A 19,814-nucleotide genomic window follows, 5' to 3' on the forward strand; every position below is an offset into this window, starting at 1 on the left:
CTAAATCGACACCAAAGTAATTTGTAGTGGAGTAAATAGTGCAATATTTGCCTCTGAGACGTAGTTTTGTAGACCTACAAAGTTTAGAAATTGGACATAATCAAGGTAACTCTAAATTGTAGTTACTTGAGTAAAACATATCTGATTCCTTTCCCCACTGTGGAAGACGAATGGGCGTGTTGCAGTCGGCCCTCCATACAATTACCGCGGTCCACAGCTCGACTAGTTTTCCATGTCAGATTTGTAAAGGATGCACTTTAATTTCAGGGGGCCGCGCCATTACGGCTTAACTGTGATTACCCTCTCCTCTCCAAATCGATGTCCCAATTTGAAGTCTCCAGAGTTGGAGCGCGCGCCATGAAAGCTTAATTTGTGTTTCTATAATCATGGGACCTCTCGAAAGCAACGCCCTTTTTTGATAAGAGAGTTTTTGGTACCCGCTTTTCCACCAGGGGTTCCGGGGCACCCCCAGGGAACCTTTTTACTTAGCTTTAAGAGAAAAACATGTATCCCTTTTTCTCCCCGACATAGTCACAAATTATAAAATTTACGGCACAATTGAGCACAAATTCAGCACTAAATAATGATACCATTTTTATATATGTTTTCAACATATGGGGTGCCAACTTCACGCAGGTATAGACGTCTCGTGTATGGAATCGTCTAGAAAGTGTCTACACATGAATCTACTGAGAACTCAAAAAAACCACTGAAAAGGCTAATACATATGCCCGGCTTGTGTGTGGCGCTGTAAAACTGCCACAAAGCACAAAAAAGATTTTTTTTGTTTTTATCATGTCCACTTGTTGCTGACGGAGGTAGTGTGGGAGGGAGGGATGAGTACGGTTTGCTGTAAAAGCTCTATTTGCACTCCGTAGCACAAACGCAACATGTTTGATGTTGTTGTTGGGAGGGGAAGGGGGCTCGGTGCATGCAGGTTAGGGAGAGGTTTCATGCAACGTTCAGGATCCAGGAATGATGTGTATTCGGCTGTACATACGGAGACGCGACGGCACCGTCTTCAGATCTATTTCACTCTGGGAGTCGGTTTCAAAGAGTCTAGAACTAGGGCAGAATCACCCAAATTCATTTTCGCCTGGACGCCGCCTTGGTCACTTGCCACAGAGGAGCCCCCACCGGGAGGACGTAGAGCCTCGATCCTAGTCCTCCCACCGAACATGCCTTGCTGACAGACGCCACCTCGAGCATGTAGTAGGAGTATTTCTTGTAGTGACAGATATCACCCGCCCCGCCCCCGGCTTCCCTCCCCCGGACACGGGGCCAGTTGTGTTGGTATTGCCGCTCGACAAAACCCGATGCACCACTGTGGATTTGAACCCTCAGACTCCGCATTGGTGGACAGACGTCTTAGCACTGTGCCACAAGCCGCACATAGTTCATGTTGTGTGCAGCTTGTGTCTGGAGACAATGACATGGGCCATGCACCTCTACTGCGTTCCTGTCACTGCCTCTGACTGACACTCACACAAGGCTCTGTCTGTCTGTAAGCTGGCCTGCCACAGTTCTCTTTTCAAGGTGATTGTGATCTTTCTTCTTTTCCTCTTCATGCTCACATTGGGTCACATCACAGCGGTGTGTTACTTGCCATAAAATCCAAACAAATAAACTGGAGTATTTCCAATGTCCAGTACTCCAGTTTCACTCCACTACATCTCAGAGGCAAATATTGTACTTTTACTCCACTACATTTATTTGAAAACTTTAGTTACTTTGTAGATATAAATTATAATATTATAAAACATACATTAACCACTTTAGCACGATTTCATGCCTACGCTATTGAAAATAGCCGATCTACAAGCTCACAATGCATCACACTGCGACGCATTGTGAGCTTGTAGATCGGCTAGTTTCAAACATTTTTGCACTTTTACTTTTGGTACTTAAGTACAGTGTTTTGCCAATATTTTCATACTTTTACTCAAGTACACTTTTCAATTCCGGACTTACTATATATTACCATTGTAACAGAGTATTTCTACATTGCAGTATCGATACTTTTACCTTTAACCCATTTAGGCCTGAACACATTATGACGCAATATTTTATGTTTTAAATATAAAAAAATAGCAGATATACAAGCTCACAGCGCGGCACCGAGTGCCGCGCTGCGAGCTTGTAGATCTGCTATTTTTGAAAAATCTTGAAAATTTGAATTTTGACCCGATTCTATAAGTGTCTTTTGAATCCTTCTAAGATTTTTGGAAAAAACCTATGTTTCTATGTCAGCAATCTGGCCAGCCATCGTCAAAGAAAAGGTCCTTTTCACTTAACTGGAGCTCAGTTAGTCTGTTCTTGAGAGACTACTATGTCAGTGGTGCTCAAACCTTTTCATGTGAAGGACCCCCAAAATGATATTTATTTGGCCATGGACCCCCATTTCAAAATATTTAGTTCCAGGGACCACCCAGAAGCAAAATTCGAGTTACAAACGTTCGAAAATACATAGATTCAAAGATTTGCACACATTTTCACGACTTTTTCAAAAATAGCAGATCTATAAGCTCGCAGCGCGGCACTCGGTGCCGCGCTGTGAGCTTGTATATCTGCTATTTTTCAATAGTTAAAGCATTCAATAATTCTAGGCCTAAATGGGTTAAGTAAAGGACCTTTTACGCCACTGGTGGCCGACCACATGGGGCGAGCTGCGAGCTCCTTATGGGGTGAAGAGGCGTTTTGCAGCAGTTTGAGGCCGTGGACACGGGGTGTAATGGGGAGGCATTAGTTACAGTGGCTGGCAGGCCCCGGTATCATCATCTCGGTCACGCGGCATCCTCACCCCCGCTATCGCTCACTGACAGCCCTGCACCGCCGCCGCAAGAGGCCCGCTTAATTTGCTCGCACCGCAACAGGGCCAGGTGCACACATTATGGTGGTGTGGGGGGTAGGGGGAGAGAGAGAGAGAGAGAGAACTAGGGCAGAAACCATTGATTACTTTCTTAAACCATCGTAGCGTGACGTGATATCTTTGGGTTAAACCAAAGATTTTCTTTAGTTAAAAGGTGCACTATACCAGTGGTTCTCAACCTGTGGGTCGGGACCTCCCAGGGGTGAACCGGAATTATTTTGGGGGCGGTCCTCAGATGATTAACTTAATGTGCAACGTTGTTTTGTCACTCAACAGTAAACAAACCAACATAAAGTTTAAGTGTATAGAGGGTATCTGCACATATCTAAAGTGACAATTTAACTCATTTGCTGACATTTAACAATACCCTCGTACTCTCATATGCCCCTGTCTCCATAGACTTCCATATAATTCATAGTGCACGGATCATGCACACCCATGCCTAGATAATGCACCACGTGTGTCCACATTGCTCACAGCTTTCAAACAAAAAAATCCGAATGGAAATCCGTTCAGGCATTCATAAGATAGCAGCCATTATGTTTTCCTAAAATGTAAACAAAGATGGCTGCCATGTTTGAAAGATGGGGTTGCTATGGGGGTTAAACATGCAATTTCGCGATTGCTATCATGCCTACTACATTTTTTGGGGTCATTTTTTTTTCTTTTTTTTTCAAAAACGGGAAATTCTCGGGTTCCTCGGGCATGGCAGCAAATGAGTTAAGGACATTTTAATACCTCTAAAATGACAAACACTGGCCAAATTGTCAAATATTAGAGGCAGAAATTGTGAAAATAGCCGATCTACATGCTCACAACGCCTCGCAACGCAAGATGTTGTGTGCATATAGATCTGCTATTTTCACAACAGAACCATGTTATACAACATGTAATGCCTCCCCAGTTAAAATATGATTATTTTGGGGGTCGGGGGCCTGAAAAGGTTGAGAACCACTGTTCTATATACTTGAGAGCGGCCTCCCTATCCTTGCAGCTTCTTTGTAGCTTGTAAGTAAGCAAGGAAACATGAGGTACATCACATGCATAGAGATAGTAATCTAAGATCATAGCTAAACCAGTAAAAAAATCTATTACTGTCTAAGTAGAATTCTCTTTGAGTGCCACCTTTTCACCACTAGAGGGCGCCCAATGACCAGAGAATTCTACTTAGACAGTGCTGGTATATGCACAAAGCCCTGCAGCCATGACTTGCCTGAACACTTTCCTTTGTGCATGTACAGGAAGAGGATGAAGTTAGCTTGAAGTTAGCTATTGGCTACCAAGCATTTTAGAAGCCCTATTTTCGGCCATTTAGCCATGATTAAACCTTGCACACCTCATGCATGGGAGAAAAAACAGAGAAAATGAGCTCTAAAGATCCTGGATTGCATTGGATTGGATGGTAAATATCGGCGGCGCGCCGCTCTCGCGGGCCGTGTAAACAGCTGACGGATTTAATTTTTTTTTTTTTTTTTTTTTAAGCCGAACTAGTTCGGGATCGGCACTCTGGTACCCGCAAATAAAGCCGAACTATTTCGGGATTGGCACTCAATGAGTTAAGCTTCTTGCTTATAGTGTTCCAGTATCAATTTTGTCTGCTTTATTTCTTTGTGTCATCTCTTCAAATTGCACCTGTTTAATCTGTGTCCTGTGTCAGTTCTCGCTCCTGATTGGATAAAATGTGTATCCTGACTTACCATACCTATTTAACACCCAAGGGGCCAAACTCGTTCAGTAACGAGATAAGGCCACTGGAGGTCGCTGTGCCAAAAGGAGTTGTCTCGTTCAGGAACGAGACAAAGGGTTAACATAATGGATGCCAGCCCCATCTAGTGGTTAGGAAAGGGAGTGCCACCACTGACTGGCCTGTATTATAAAGAGCACCGGGCGCCACGTGGGTGTGCACGTGTGTGTAATCTGACGATTCTAAAATGGCCGTCTGTTTGTTTACAAACGGTCGCGAAACTAAAATCCTATCCGCGGCCGACCATCACGGCTTAGTGTCGCCGTGAAAACGAGGGGATCACGGCCTCCTCGGCGTTATTTGTACCTCATTTGTAGATAAAGCCGTTTTTATGTTTCAACTTAGAATAGGAGTCAATGGAAAACGGAGGCTGAGTGATGCAGGCGGCCGCGTTGCATGATGGGATATGTAGTGTTTTTGTTCACCAGCCGCTACAGTAGGTTCTGCTTACCTGGTAACCATGGTAACCAGATAAGACGTCCCCACCTGTCTTTCAGGTGAGTTGGCAGCCTTCCCAGCTTACCTTTTAAGACTCCTGTAGACGTCTTAGGCTAAATTTAGCACTCTGTGCAGCGTGCTGCTGCGCGCATGTTGTGTTGTCCGTGAAAGACCCTGGTCCATACGTCATAACGTGGCTCGCAGAGAGACAAAATGGATGGTCTAGGCTGCATTGATTTCTATTCTATGCTGAAACATAAAAACAGCTTTATCTATGAATAAGGTGCAAAGAACGCCAGGGAAGCAGAGATCTGCCTGTTTTCACGGTGACACTTTACCGTGATGGTCGGCCCCTGTTTGGATTTTAGTTTCGCGAGCGTTTGTAAACAAATGGATTATCCTCCTCAATCGAAGCCTCCGAGGCTCTTCAAAATTAAAGCGTAAGTGAACGACGGCAGCAGCAGCAGCTAGAAATGTTAGAAACCTTGGCTTCCCATGTGTTAAGGGCAAATGTACTTACAAAAGACATTTATAAAACCGCCAAAGGGATGCTGACCACCGACACTTGTAACCTATACATTGTCAGAATTAGCTTATTAGTTTGTTTACAGCATGCTTACATAATGACTTTGAGAGCTTTTTCAATGTACAACGTAAGTCCATGAGGTGCACATTTTGAACGATCACATTTCTAAACAGTGGAGCTGACTCATTTTTAGTTGCATTGTGGCAAAGTGTCCTTGCCCTTTTAAAAGGCAAACGGCATCGCTACTCCTCCGTACTGTCGACCAGATATTTATCGCGTACCGCATCATTTTGTCCACCCCCGCGGTCTGACGCAGATCCAGCCGCAGCTGGTGTCGTCCACCCCTCAGCCATTTATTCATATAAGATAAACCCATCTGCCCTATGAAAACCATAAACCCATCACCTTTTTATTTCTTTTTAACCCATTTAGGCCTAGAATTATTGAATGCTTTAACCAGTGAAAAATAGCAGATATACAAGCTCACAGCGCGGCACCGAGTGCCGCGCTGCGAGCTTGTAGATCTGCTATTTTTTTTTAAGTCGTGAAAATCTGTGCAAATCTTTGAATATATGTAGTTTCAAAGCGAACATTTGTAACTCAAATTTTGCATCTCGGTGGTCCCTGGAACTAAATGAAATTTGAGATGGGCGTCCGTGGCCAAATAAATATCAGTTTGGGGGTCCTTCACATGAAAAGGTTTGAGAACCATTGACATGGTAGTCTCTCAAGAACAGACTAACTGAGCTCCAGTTAAGTGAAAAGGACCTTTTCTTTGACGATGGCTGGCCAGATTGCTGACATAGAAACATGGGTTTTTCAAAAAAATCTTAGAAGGATTCAAAAGACGCTTATAGAATCGGGTCAAAATTCTAATTTTCACGATTTTTCAAAAATAGCAGATCTACAAGCTCGCAGCGCGGCACTCGGTGCCGCGCTGTGAGCTTGTATGTCTGCTATTTTTCACTGGTTAAAGCATAAAATAATGATACACAATAATGTGTACCCGTTCTAAATGGGTTAATGGACTCGCCGCTCTCATTTCCCTGGCAGTAATGAATGGGCAGGGGGTCGGGCGGACGGACGGACGGGCGGACGGACGGACGGACGGACGGATGGTGGAACCGCCTTCTGAGACCCCGAGGCGCATGATGGATGGCATTGGCCAGGGCAAGGCGGGGATCTGTCATCCCGCTGAAAGCTCTCAATCCCTGGGCTGAGGCTGGCGAGCCAGGGGGGGGGGGGGAGGGGCCTGAGCTCAGAGCGCCGTGCGGGCAGAGAGAGGGGGGGGGGGCGGAAATATAAAGATCTTTAGCTATTGAAAAATAGCAGATATACCAGCTCACAGCGCGGCACCGAGTGGGGGACCTGGGGGTCACCTGGAACTGAATATTTTGAGATGGGGGGTCCGTGGCCGAATACATATCATTTTAGGGCTCCTTCACATGAAAATGTTTGAACACCACTGACAGAAACATAGGTTTTTAAAAAAAAACTAATTTAGAAGACACTTAGAATCGGGTCAAAATATTAAAAGATTCTGAGATTGTACACAGGGAACATGGATTCCTAACCATCATTTCTCATTTAGCTGGGGATCCCCTGGGACCTTTTCAAGGACCACTGAGGGGCCCCGGAGTCAGACCCCACTTTGAGAACCACTGCTCTAATGACTGAGGACCCTTAGAACCAGTACTACAGGTGGTGGTATATAGAGTATATTGGCATATTCATGATTGCCATTGAAGTCTGGCACCTCTCAAAACACCTCGGAATCACACAAAACGTAACCACACTTGCTGACGTTGACGACTGTTCTCCCTTCGATTTTGTAATTTGCGTCAACAATATCACGTGTATCAAAATCACACAAGTTCTTTGGATTGAAATCCTATCAAAAGCCAGAATAAAAAATCACCCACCAGACCGGTATGCCTCTTGAAGAGCTGGTGGGCGTGGAAGGTACAGGGCATCACCATCACCAAGCGAATACTTTTAATTAGTGTGATTAATACTCGCAGCTGGGCGGGACACAGTGCTGTTGACCCAGATAGTGACGGAGCAACCAGATGAAACGGAGCTGTGGAGAAGATGATGTGCCTCCCACTTGAAGCCTAGTAGTTGGTGTCCCCTAAGTCACTGTTTACCAAACAGTTAGTAGTTTTAGTGGGTCCTGGACAAATTTTTATGGGTCACGAGTGAATGTTAAAACATTAAAAAAAAAGAAAAAAAAAATCTAATGAATCCCCAAAAATAAAATAAATATGATTTTTCAAAATAATTTCATAAATACATGAAAACTCTTAAGAAATTCCATAAATTAGAACAAATGATCTAACAGCCAGGGGTTAGAACCAGGAGCCTTCCCATTTCATGCTGGCCACTCTACCTGCTGAGACACTGCCTGCCCCCTACACTCCCGCTAAAATACACTTATAGGAAGTGCTTTGGAACCAGAAATGATGGGTTTGACGTTAACTTTTTGAGGCATTTGTCCTTTGGACAAGTACATCTCCCACTCACTTGTCCAGGCACAAAATTCACTTGTCCAGATAAAAAAAAAATGTCATTTCACAAAAAAGGCCCGGTTCCAGACCACAGTGTGAATGTAATGATTGCATTGTGTCTTGCAGTTGGCGTGAACATGTTCTACATCTGCATCATCGTGTACCTGTACGGAGACCTGGCCATCTACGCTGCAGCTGTGCCCATTTCACTCACTGAAGTGGCCTGGTAAGAGAGAACTCACCCATCCTTGACATGTTCTAGTGATTAAAATTAGAGCTGCAAATTTTAACTCTTTTACTGCCTTATTTATTATTTATTCATTTGTGCTACTGCCATCAAAGTAGCTTAAAAGTAGCTTACCTTTGCGATGTTATAGAAAATTATCTATGCATATTTCCAAACAAAATTATTTTAAATGCACAATTATAGCTGTAATTGAGTCAAACTGACTGCAGGGGGCAATGAATGAGGCTGGAATTGTCACTTTGCTCCCCCGTAGCTCAGCACATAGAAATGCATATTCTAGATCAGGTCCATATAAAACAGCCAGGAAGTGATTTAGCCATCCATTGTTGTTTATGTGTGGTGGAGATTTGAGAGCAGCGTTACGGGAGCTGTTTTTTTTTTTTTTTTACTGTATACACCCGTGCGACCCCTCATCAGCTTACAGTGCTCAAACAAGGTAAAGAACGAATAAACGGCTGCTAGTTTTGGCAACAGTAAACCGCCTGAATGGGGCGAACGTTAACATACATCGCGGTAAAAGAGTTAAAAATGTATTTATGTACCTTTTTTTTCTGCTGCATCAAGCCTAATTTGTGCCCCCCACCTTGCGATGACGTACAAACGCTCACAAACGCGCCGCAGACGCACAGCGTTGTGAGCTTGTAGGTTCAGGCTATTCCCGGCCCCCTGCGCCGCCACCACGTATCGAATCGGGCTTCAAGTTCCCTTCGACCTTCATTCCTTGGCCCAGTCCTCCTCCCTCCTTCCTCCTATGTAACCAATTTAGGCCTAGAATTATTTAATGCATTAACTATTGAAAAATAGCAGATCTACAAGTTCTACGAGCTTGTAGATCTGCTATTTTTGAAAAATCTTTTTATAATCGAACATTTAAATATTTCTTTCTTTCTTTTTTGTTTCTGGGTGGTCCCTGGAACAACATATTTTGAGATGGGGGTGTCCCTGGAACAACACATTTTGAGATGGTGGAGCCGCGGCCAAATACATGTAATTTTGGGGGTCCTTGACATGAAAAAGTTTGAGAACCACCATTTAGAAGACATTTATAGAAAATCACGATTTTTCAAAAATAGCAGATCTACTGCCGCGCTGTGAGCTTGTATATCTGCTATTTTTTAATTGTTAAGCTTAAAATAATGGATAAAGATTCCCGTTCCCGGTCTACGTGGGGTAAGCAGGGTTTTGGCAGGACACACAGCAGGACCTCCTCTCCCTCTCCCCGTTCCTCCCCAGCGTCCCCGGACTCGTCCTCCGTACGTTTGGCTGTCTTCCCCCCGCGCGCTTCTGAGACGCGTCCAGCGAGGGACAATAAAGCGTTTCCTGACCCCATGCCGGCACCACTGCTGGCGTTATAGCGTCCCTGTGGACTTGGCCGGCGGACAGCTTCTTTATTGCAGGCTCAGTTGGGCAGACGGGGTGTGAATGAGCTAGTTCATTTTAAGTGGCGGGAGAAAGAGGTACCCTTGATTCACTCGAGTAAAAAAGTAGCAACACCACAATGTAACTAGAAAAATATTGTTCCTTCGAAACAATTGTGGGCTCGCTTCAAGCCAGAAAACAATGGCTATAAAAGCACAAAATGTCAAGATCGCAGGCAGTGCTCTCTTTGACGTTACTGACGTCAAAGATTGGTCCATTTTGTTCCAAAAATGTGTTGTGCAAAAGTTGACCCGCTGGTGGCGCTATAACAGGCCAATGTGAGAAGGTTGGTATCTGTTCCTTGACCTATTGGGAATGTGCTTGCAAGATTTCACGCACATCCCAGGCTGTGTTCATGATTTGAGGTGTTTTTGGCTTTGGACACTTTATCGCTGCTTGCAGCTATATTTATTATTATTATTTTATAATTTTTTTGTGTGCACTTCATAGGCATGTTAGATAAAGGTCCTTAGATTGCGTGTAGAATGTTTCATGCAAAAAAAATCCTAGAATAAAAACGGGTTTAAGCGTTTTACAAACTGCTCAAAATTATATAGCGCCCCCCTTTGGCCATTTGGGGTAAGATTGGTTTCAGTGATATTTGAACTAACCCTCTACACTATTTTGTCATGAAAATGTGACTTTGCATGTATGTTTTAGAGGCAGAAGAATAATTTGCATAAAAATGCAATATTGTTTGAATTATTTAAAAAAGCATGTTTCAATGTTAAAGAAATCCGATCTGACAGATCTTTAGATATCGGTCCAAAGTTCACGTAAAAAAAGTTTTGTGCACGTGACGCGAAAATTCCAGAATAAAAGCGGGTTTACGCGTTTTACAAACTGCTCAAATTGGCGGAAAATCGAAGGGCGGAGCTTACTTAACAACGACACAGATGTCTTCCGCTTGAGTCAAAGCACGCGTGTAACAAGTTGCATGTCTTCAAACGAAACAAGTCATGACTTATGCCCGTTTGAAGTTTGAATTTTCAGACGCTTCGTATAGCGCCCCCCTTTGGCCAATTGGAATAAAATTGGTTTCAGTGATACTTTGACTAACCCTCCACATCTTTGCCAAATGCCATGAACGTGTAACTTTGCATGTATGATTTAGAGGCCGAAGAATAATTTGCATAAAACCGCAATATTGATAAAATTATTAAAAAATTATATTTCACTTTAAAAAAAATCTGGTTGATCAATCTGACCGTATTGGTCCAAAGTTCATGTGAAAAAAGTTTTGTGCACTTGACGCGAAAATCCCAGGAGGAGATAGATTTTTACTGTTTTTCATATAATTCCGAATTGTGGGAGACCTAAAGGTCAGAGGTCAAAAGTTAGAGGGTAAAAGTTGTTCGGCATGAGGAGACGCATACGTGTATACAGGTTTCATGGCTGTACCTAAAACACAGCATGAGCTATACCTGTTCAAAGTTCGCACTTTCGAAGGCTTCCTACAGCGCCACCATTTGGCCGATTGCTATAAAAAATAATAGCACACGTCGCCACTGTAGGCTGAACACATTGATGTTTTTATTTTCATTTTCTCACTAAGTATGTAGGAGTAGAAAGGTGCCAAAGTATTGAGGAGAACTTACTAGATCAGGGGTGCCCAACCAGTCGATCGCGGTCGACCGGTAGATCGCGGGCTGGTTACCAGTGGACCGCGAGATGATTTCAAAGAAATAATTTATTAATTCGGGGGGGGGGGGGGGGGGGGAGGACATACATCGGGCGTTTCAGTGAAACGACTCCGAGCGAGTGGATGATGTTGACTGAACTCAACTCAACGTGTAGCAGAGCATGTGAGCGGAGTGGAGCGGCAACTAAAGCCGCTCCGCGCTCCAGAGGGCTCTTGTCCCGCTCGCTCATCGCTCTGGTCGGCCACCGCACCGCTCCGCTCCCCGCCGCTCCGTCGCTCACGTTGATTTTCGCATTTCTCGCTCCGCGCTCGCTCCACGCTCCGCTCAGGGTCGTCAATCAGAGTCACCAGCCAAAATAAAAAAAGGATTTTGCTACCATATGCGAAACACTTTCTCCTTTGCTTTGCACAACAAGTGTTCCCAACACAAATGCCTGCGGTAACGTTACGTGAGCCTCGGCTTGATGGAGACCTGCGTTCACTGTTACAAAAGACGCCATCTAATCTAAGGCATTGTATTTTTTAATAAGACGGGCAATATTAAATCCAGCTGGTTATTGATTAATCACCACAACCGAGAGACGGAGGCGAGTCGTGGCGTGTGTTTTTCAATCAGTCTCACTTGAATTCGTATCCGTTGACTGGCTGGTGATATATAACTTAACTGACACAAGGTAGGCTATGTATTATAAACATAGCCTACGTGTGTGGATGAGTGAAATCGTGATAAAGGGAATTCTCTGTCTGTTCTCCTCTCCATCTCCGCGGTGCCAACAAGGCTTCACTGCACTAGTAGGCTACTGCGCACGGCTCTGTTTTGTTGGAAACATGCGGCGCGCGGCCCCAATAGGGTCGGCTTGGAGCGGAGCGGAGCGGAGGAATGGAGCGGAGGAAATTCCTCGCTCCAAAGCCGCTCAGACCCATTTGAATTTGGATCAACCTACCTGTGTGAGTCTGCTTTTTCTCACATGAAGTTCATCAAGTCAAAGTACAGAGCCACAATGACAGATGAGCACCTTGTGGCCTGCCTAAAACTTGCAACCAGCTCATACAACCCTGACTTTGACAAGCTAGCCTCCTCTTCCCAGTGCCAGGTTTCCCACTAAGGTAGAGAGACTGACATGGAATAAAGGACAAAAAAAAACTATAAAAAAACTATAAAAAAAAACTATAAAAAAAGAAGAAAAAAAAAAAAAACTAAACTGTGTTGTCAGTGCATAATATGCAGAGTGTGCAATAAATGGTCATGCTGTCTGTATGCCCAATGTGAGAAGTTGCAATCGTTTCATTCAATTACAATTCCTACTATACAGTATGATTACAGTACAGTACAGTGAGTACAATGTTATAATATCTATTAATATTTTCTGTTTTTTACATGTATATTGAATGGGTGTTACGGTACATTTTGGGCTGGTAGCCCTCAGCTAGGTGGCACATTTTCAAAGTAGACCTTGGGTCAAAAAAGGTTGGGCACCCCTGTACTAGATAAATAAATAACTAGAAAATATTGTTCCTTCGAAACAATTGTGGGCTCGCTTCAAGCCAGAAAACAATGGCTATAAAAGTACAAAATGTCAAGATCGCAGGCAGTGCTCTCTTTGACGTTACTGACGTCAAAGATTGGTCCATTTTGTTCCAAAAATGTGTTGTGCAAAAGTTGACCCGCTGGTGGCGCTATAACAGGCCAATGTGAGAAGGGTGGTATCTGTTCCTTGACCTATTGGGAATGTGCTTGCAAGATTTCACGCACATTGCAGGCTGTGTTCATGATTTGAGGTGTTTTTAGCCTTGGCCACTTTATCGCTGCTTGCAGCTATATTTATAATTATTATTATATTTTTTGTGTGTGTGCACTTCATAGGCATATTAGATAAAGGTCCTTAGATTGTGTGTAGAATATTTCATGCAAATTGCTAAAAAGAAATCCTAGAATAAAAACGGTTTTAAGCGTTTCACAAACTGCTCAAAATGATATAGCGCCCCCCTTTGGCCAATTGGGGTATGATTGGTTTTAGTGATATTTGGAATAACACTCTACACATCTTTGCCAAATGCCATGAACATGCTACTTTGTATGTATGATTTAGAGGCAGAAGAATAATTTGCATAAAAATGCAATATTCATTGAATTATTTAAAAAAGCATGTTTCAATTTTAAAGAAATCCGATCTGACAGATCTTTAGATATCGGTCCAAAGTTCACGTAAAAAAAGTTTTGTGCACGTGACGCGAAAATTTCAGAATAAAAGCGGGTTTACGCGTTTTACAAACTGCTCAAAATGGCGGAAAATCTAAGGGCGGAGCTTACTTAACAACGACACAGATGTCTTCCGCTTGAGTCAAAGCACGCGTGTAACAAGTTGCATGTCTTCAAACGAAACGAGTCAAGACTTATGCCCGTTTGAAGTTTGAATTTTCAAACGCTTCGTATAGCGCCCCCCTTTGGCCAATTGGAATAAGATTGGTTTCAGTGATATTTTGACTAACCTTCTACATCTTTGCCAAATGCCATGAACGTGTGACTTTGTATGTATGATTTAGAGGCAAAAGAATTATTGGCATAAAACTGCAATATTGAGTGAATTATTAAAAAATAATGTTTCACTTTAAAAAAAATCTGGTTGATCAATCTGACCGTATTGGTCCAAAGTTTATGTGAAAAAAGTTTTGTGCGCTTAACTCAAAAATCCCAGGAGGAGATAGATTTTTACTGTTTTTCATATTATTCCGAATTGTGGGAGACCTAAAGGTCAGAGGTCAAAAGTTAGAGGGTAAAAGTTGTTCGGCATGAGGAGACGCATAAGTGTATACAGGTTTCATGGCTGTATGTATAACACAGCATGAGCTATACCTGTTCAAAGTTCGCACTTTCGAAGGCTTCCTACAGCGCCACCATTTGGCCGATTGCTGTAAAAAGTAATAGCACACGTCGCCACTGTAAGCTGAACACATTGATGTTTTTATTTTCATTTTCTCACTAAGTATGTAGGAGTTGAAAGGTGCCAAAGTATTGAGGAGAACTTGATCTAGGAATAAATAAATAATGACAATATCTAAAGTGTGCTCGCCTTTAGGCGAGCCCACAATGACAATATCTAAAGTGTGCTCGCCTTATAGGCGAGCCCACAATTAGGGATGGAACGATATGAACATTTCATATCACGATTATTGTGACAAAAGAAATCGCGATTTACGATATCATCGCGATAATCAAAATCCATTATCCTGGGGCGGAACATTTGCCAAAAAAATAGCAGATCTACAAGCTCACAACGTGTGGCAACGTGACACGTTGTGAGCTTGTAGATCGGCTATTTTTTTGGCAAAGACATTTGATAGAGAGTGAAAAAGAGACTGTATCAAGTATGTACATTATATTATAAGTACGTAATTGGCATCCGAATACCAGACCCATTGTGTTCTGGGGCTTTGTGTAGCTTCTATATCTGCTACTGTGTTTAAGAATTGCTGAGCTTACTTGGTTAATATGTTTTCCTTAATAATAATGTAAATCTGTATCTTGTAACTACAGATCTCAAATAATTGCAGGTTAATCTGTGTACTGTAATAATAATCTAAATCTGTACCTCGAGTTGTAAACTAAAGTTCTCAAGTTGTAATTGTAGTGGAGTGCTGAACACCCTCCAATAAAATGAACCATTTAGTCCCCCATTTTAGCTCAATGATCTTGTCTAACATCACCCTGGGGTGCTCAACGAGCCATGAGGGCTTGTGTAGGGTGACTTTATGGGCATCCATAAAAAAGAGTCTTTTTTAGATGGTAGCAGAGGTGAGTGAGCATGCCACAATAGGACATTAAAATTACATTTCCACCTCTTCTCATATCAACTCTGTCGGGTAGAAACCTTGTGTCTCCGTGTTTTAACTTTGTATGTTTCTTTTTTTCTGGACATTACGGCTACTTTGTCTTAATACAGGGGTCTTCAATGGTTTCAGGCCAAGGACCCCTTATTTCAGAGAGAGACGAAGCAGGGACCCCCACAACCTTTCAGAGATTCCATAGTTTCATTGTTTGACAGCGCGATCATCAGTGTATTTTCAAAATACTATTTTGGATTCATGTCAATTTGTGTTTTCAGATATTTAACCACTTGAACCTTCAATACTTAATAAACTTGACCTTTTGCTCTGTACTTAGTCTGCTCTTTTTCCCCTCTACACAAAACCTCTTTGCCAAAAATAGCCGATCTACAAGCTCACAACGCCTCGCAGAGCTTGTAGATCTGCTATTTTTGGCTAAAGTTCTTAGAATATGGACGCGAGGGTTCAAGTGGTTAATATAAAAAAGGAGAAATACGTTTCTATTACACAAAGATTTTGAGGCCCCCCTATATTAACTCTGAGGACCCCCTAGGGGTCCCGGACCCCCTGTTGAAGACCGCTGTCTTATTAAATATCCGTTCTGCGCCTATAATACATGGCCAAAATGGAGAGGCCAGGTTGAAGGTGGTTAAGCTTGCCTCTGGCTTAGGTTAGGTTAAAGGGATATTTCACGTTAGAAAATGGCTCATTTTATCGTCTACTCTGGCTTTTGTGAGAAGAACCCCAGACAGTTTTTAAGTTGCTCTATTCAGTATTTAGATATGTGATATTGATTTTATCAGACACGCCCCCTTCTTATACATACCCTGTAACTTCAAACTCCATTTGAACCGCGTTAGATTAGTGATAAGTGAAATATCCCTTATGATTCCATTGGAACACATGTTGTTTTCCATTCGCTGACAAAGCAAACGTCACTGAACATAACAAGGTTTCCCCGCGACACGGAGGCGGCACGGCGCACGAGAGCAGTCATTGAACCAAAGAAAAAAGAAAGCCTCATTAGGATCAAAAACCTCCGCCGCATGCCACCATGCCAGCGCTCCAAGATGAATCGACACTTGAAAGAGACGCTCTTCTCCCTTAACCCATTTAGAACGGGTACACAATTCGTGTATCATTATTTTATGCTTTAACTATTAAAAAATAGCAGATATACAAGCTCACAGCGCGGCACAGAGTGTGTGAGCTTGTAGATCTGCTATTTTTGAAAAATCGTGGAAATTAGAATTTTGACCCGATTCTATAAGTGTCTTTTGAATCCTTATACGTTTTTTTTAAAAACCTATGTTTCCATGTCAGCAATCTGGCTACAGCCATCGTCAAAGAAAACGTCCTTTTCACTTAACTGGAGCTCAGTTAGTCTGTTCTTGAGAGACTACTATGTCAGTGGTTCTCAAACCTTTTCATGTTAAAATGACATGTATTTGGCCACGGACCCCCATCTCAAAATATTTAGTTCCAGGGACCACCCAGAAGAGAAATTTGAGTTACAAACGTTGGCTTTAAAAATACATTGTATTCAAAGATTTGCACACATTTTCACGACTTTTTCAAAAATAGCAGATCTACAAGCTCGCAGCGCGGCACTCGGTGCCGCGCTGTGAGCTTGTATATCTGCTATTTTTCAATAGTTAAAGCATTCAATAATCGTTGGCCTAAATGGGTTAAACCCTTAAGTCCTGGACTTATTTTATACTTTAGCTATTAATAGCAGATATACAAGCTCTTAGCACGGCACTGAGTGCCGCCTTGCAAGCTTGTAGATCTGCTATTTTTTTTAAAGGCGTAATTTTTTTTGCAAATCTTGGAATATGTGTATTTTCAAAGCGAACATTTGTAACTAAAATCTTACTTCTGGGGGTCCCTGGAACTAAATGTTTTGAGATGGGTGTCCGTGGACAAATACATATCTTTTTGGGGGTCCTTCACATGAAAATGTTTGAGAACCACTGACATAGAAACGTAGGTTTTTCAAAAAAACCTTAGAAGGATTTAGAAGACACTTTTAGAATATTTTTTTGACCGGAGTCTATGACTTGCACACATTTTCACGATTTTTCAAAAATAGCAGATCTACAAGCTCACAACGCGGCACTCGGTGCCGTGCTGTGAGCTTGTATATCTGTTATTTTTTAAATAGTTAAAGCATGAAATAATTGTAGGCCTAAACGTCTTAAGAGTCAGCCTGCAGGTGGCTCAGGCAGGCGCCTAATGATTCCACCGGCGCTCTCTCCGGCACGCCGTGTCACACTTTGTGCCACCGGCGGCGCACGGCGCTGTCTTGTGATGGCTTTTGAGTGACGCTCATTAATTCTCCCACCATCCCGGTAGAGATGCCAGATGCAGCCGGCCGCGTCGACGTCGTCCCCATCGTTCCCGGCGTCTTTTCATCCCGTTTCCGATCTTGCAAAATCAAGTGGGGGAAATGCTTTTTTTTTTGTCTGTCTGACTGCCATCTTCACATCTCCGCGGTGGCAAGAAACGACAGAAAACAAAACAATACTAATTTCGCCCCACTTCCTTACACCTGAAGATATAGACTTGGCATCAGGGGCGTCACAAGAGGGGGGGGAGTGGGACTGAGTTACTAGGGCCCACGTTGGAAGGGCCTTAATTATAGCTACTAGTCCTTACCCGTTCAAAGATATGAGCTCTGAAATGATGTGCAGTGTGTGGGTTATGGGATGTGCACTGTGCACACAGTATATGAGGGATGGAAAGTAACTTTAACTGGTGCTTGCATGATAATATGTAGGAGCATCAATGTAAGAAATACCCGTTTCGTTTAATGGCTACAGAGATACTGTGTACCGATCTGCATGATTTTTGGACAAAATCTTTAACAGGGCCAGACATCAGACCCCGCCCGCCCGCCCGCCCGCCCGCCCACACACACACACACACACACACACACACACACACACACACACACACACACACACACACACACACACACACACACACACACACACACACACACACACACACACACAGAGCTGGTTAAACATGTTGCCTCATGCTAGATGCAGAATAGATATGCCTCAAGCTAGATGCAGAATAGATATAGATACACCATAAAAATGCTAATATACAGCATATGACACACACACACACACACACACACACACACACACACACACACACACACACACACACACACACACACAGAGCTGGTTAAACATGTTGCCTCATGCTAGATGCAGAATAGATATGCCTCAAGCTAGATGCAGAATAGATATAGATACACCATAAAAATGCTAATATACAGCATATGATTTGTGAAAGTGACAAACGGGCTTCACAGTTATGTTAGGTGTGTTCATATGCTAATGGTGATGCGATTTCAGATCAATTGCTCCAGCCACTGAGGAGAAACGCTGTGACAGACACTCACTCAGACACTCACTCAGACAGACACTCAGACAGACATTTGGAAAATTATATGTTTGATTGAAAAAGAGCAGATATATAAGCTCACAGCGCGGCACCGAGTGCTGCACTGCAAGCTTGTAGATCTGCTCAGGTGATTTAAAGTTAAACCTTTCAGAGTCAAATCGTGATTCCTTATGTGTGTGCGTGTGTGTGTGTCTGCGTGTGCGTGCGTGTGTGTGTGTGTGTGTGTGTGTGTGTGTGTGTGTGCGTGCGTGTGCGTGCGTGTGCGTGTGTGTGCGGTCCTGTGTGTTCCTCCCTGTGCAGTGGGAACCACTCATGCAGCGCCAAAGGCACCGTATACAACGACACGGACGCGTGCTGGGGCGCCGTCACTCGCAAGGACGCCTACAGAGTGTTCTTGGTAAGTACTTTTTGGCACCAAACACCCACCACCCCCACCCTCTGTTCTCTCTCTCTCTCCTTCCCTCCCTCCCTTCCTCCCATACATCCATAAATGGTAATTGGTGCATTTATACAGCTCCTTTATCCAAGGCACTTTACAGAGATGTGCATTACATTCACCCATTCACACACACATTCACACACCGATGGCAGAGGAAACCATGCAAGGCACCAACCTGCTCACCGGGAGCAACTATAGGGGTTCAGGGTCTTGCTCAAGGAATCCTCTACACTAACTCTGGGGGAGCCCGGGATCGAACTGGGAACATTCCGGTTGCCAGGTGGCTACTCTACCCCCTGAGCCACTGCTGCCCAGGTGCGCTCTAAGTACAATTCACACAATTCACATTTTTCATAGTACTTATTATTCGAAAACCTTATATTCACTTGGTGGATTTTCATTATTACCACAGCATTTTTTATTTAATTTATGAAATATTGGAATTGTTTTTAATTGAAGACAAGTTTTGATATATTTAAAAAAGATATGACACATTTGTACAGACTCAGACTTAGAAATGGATAAATGTACACACTCAAGAGTTAGCAATTGATACATTAGATTCGATTAGATTTCGGCAAAAAGACATACGGGTAACATCAATGAGCAGTGAGGATGTTTCTGCGTATAGCAGGGCACGTATACATTTTCAGCCATACTTTCCTCGCTCGCAATTCTTCACGGAGGTCAGACTTTTGTTCAAGGCCGTTTCTGCAGAGTTTCTGCAAGATTTCCTAC

General features: G+C 43.1%; 1 protein-coding gene across 1 annotated transcript in view; it reads left to right on the plus strand.

The window, feature by feature from the left end:
• The window catches only part of tmem104 (transmembrane protein 104), a 135,522-nt gene that overhangs the window by 27,056 nt on the left and 88,652 nt on the right, over positions 1-19,814 (plus strand). Inside the window, exons 7-8 of the mRNA XM_080723583.1 lie at positions 8,211-8,310; positions 18,938-19,034. Coding sequence (XP_080579709.1) covers positions 8,211-8,310; positions 18,938-19,034 — 197 coding nt within the window. The remainder of the gene's footprint in view (positions 1-8,210; positions 8,311-18,937; positions 19,035-19,814) is intronic.

This window comes from Nannobrachium achirus (genome assembly GCF_963921795.1).
Source record: "Nannobrachium achirus genome assembly, chromosome: 4".
Lineage (NCBI taxonomy): Eukaryota > Metazoa > Chordata > Actinopteri > Myctophiformes > Myctophidae > Nannobrachium > Nannobrachium achirus.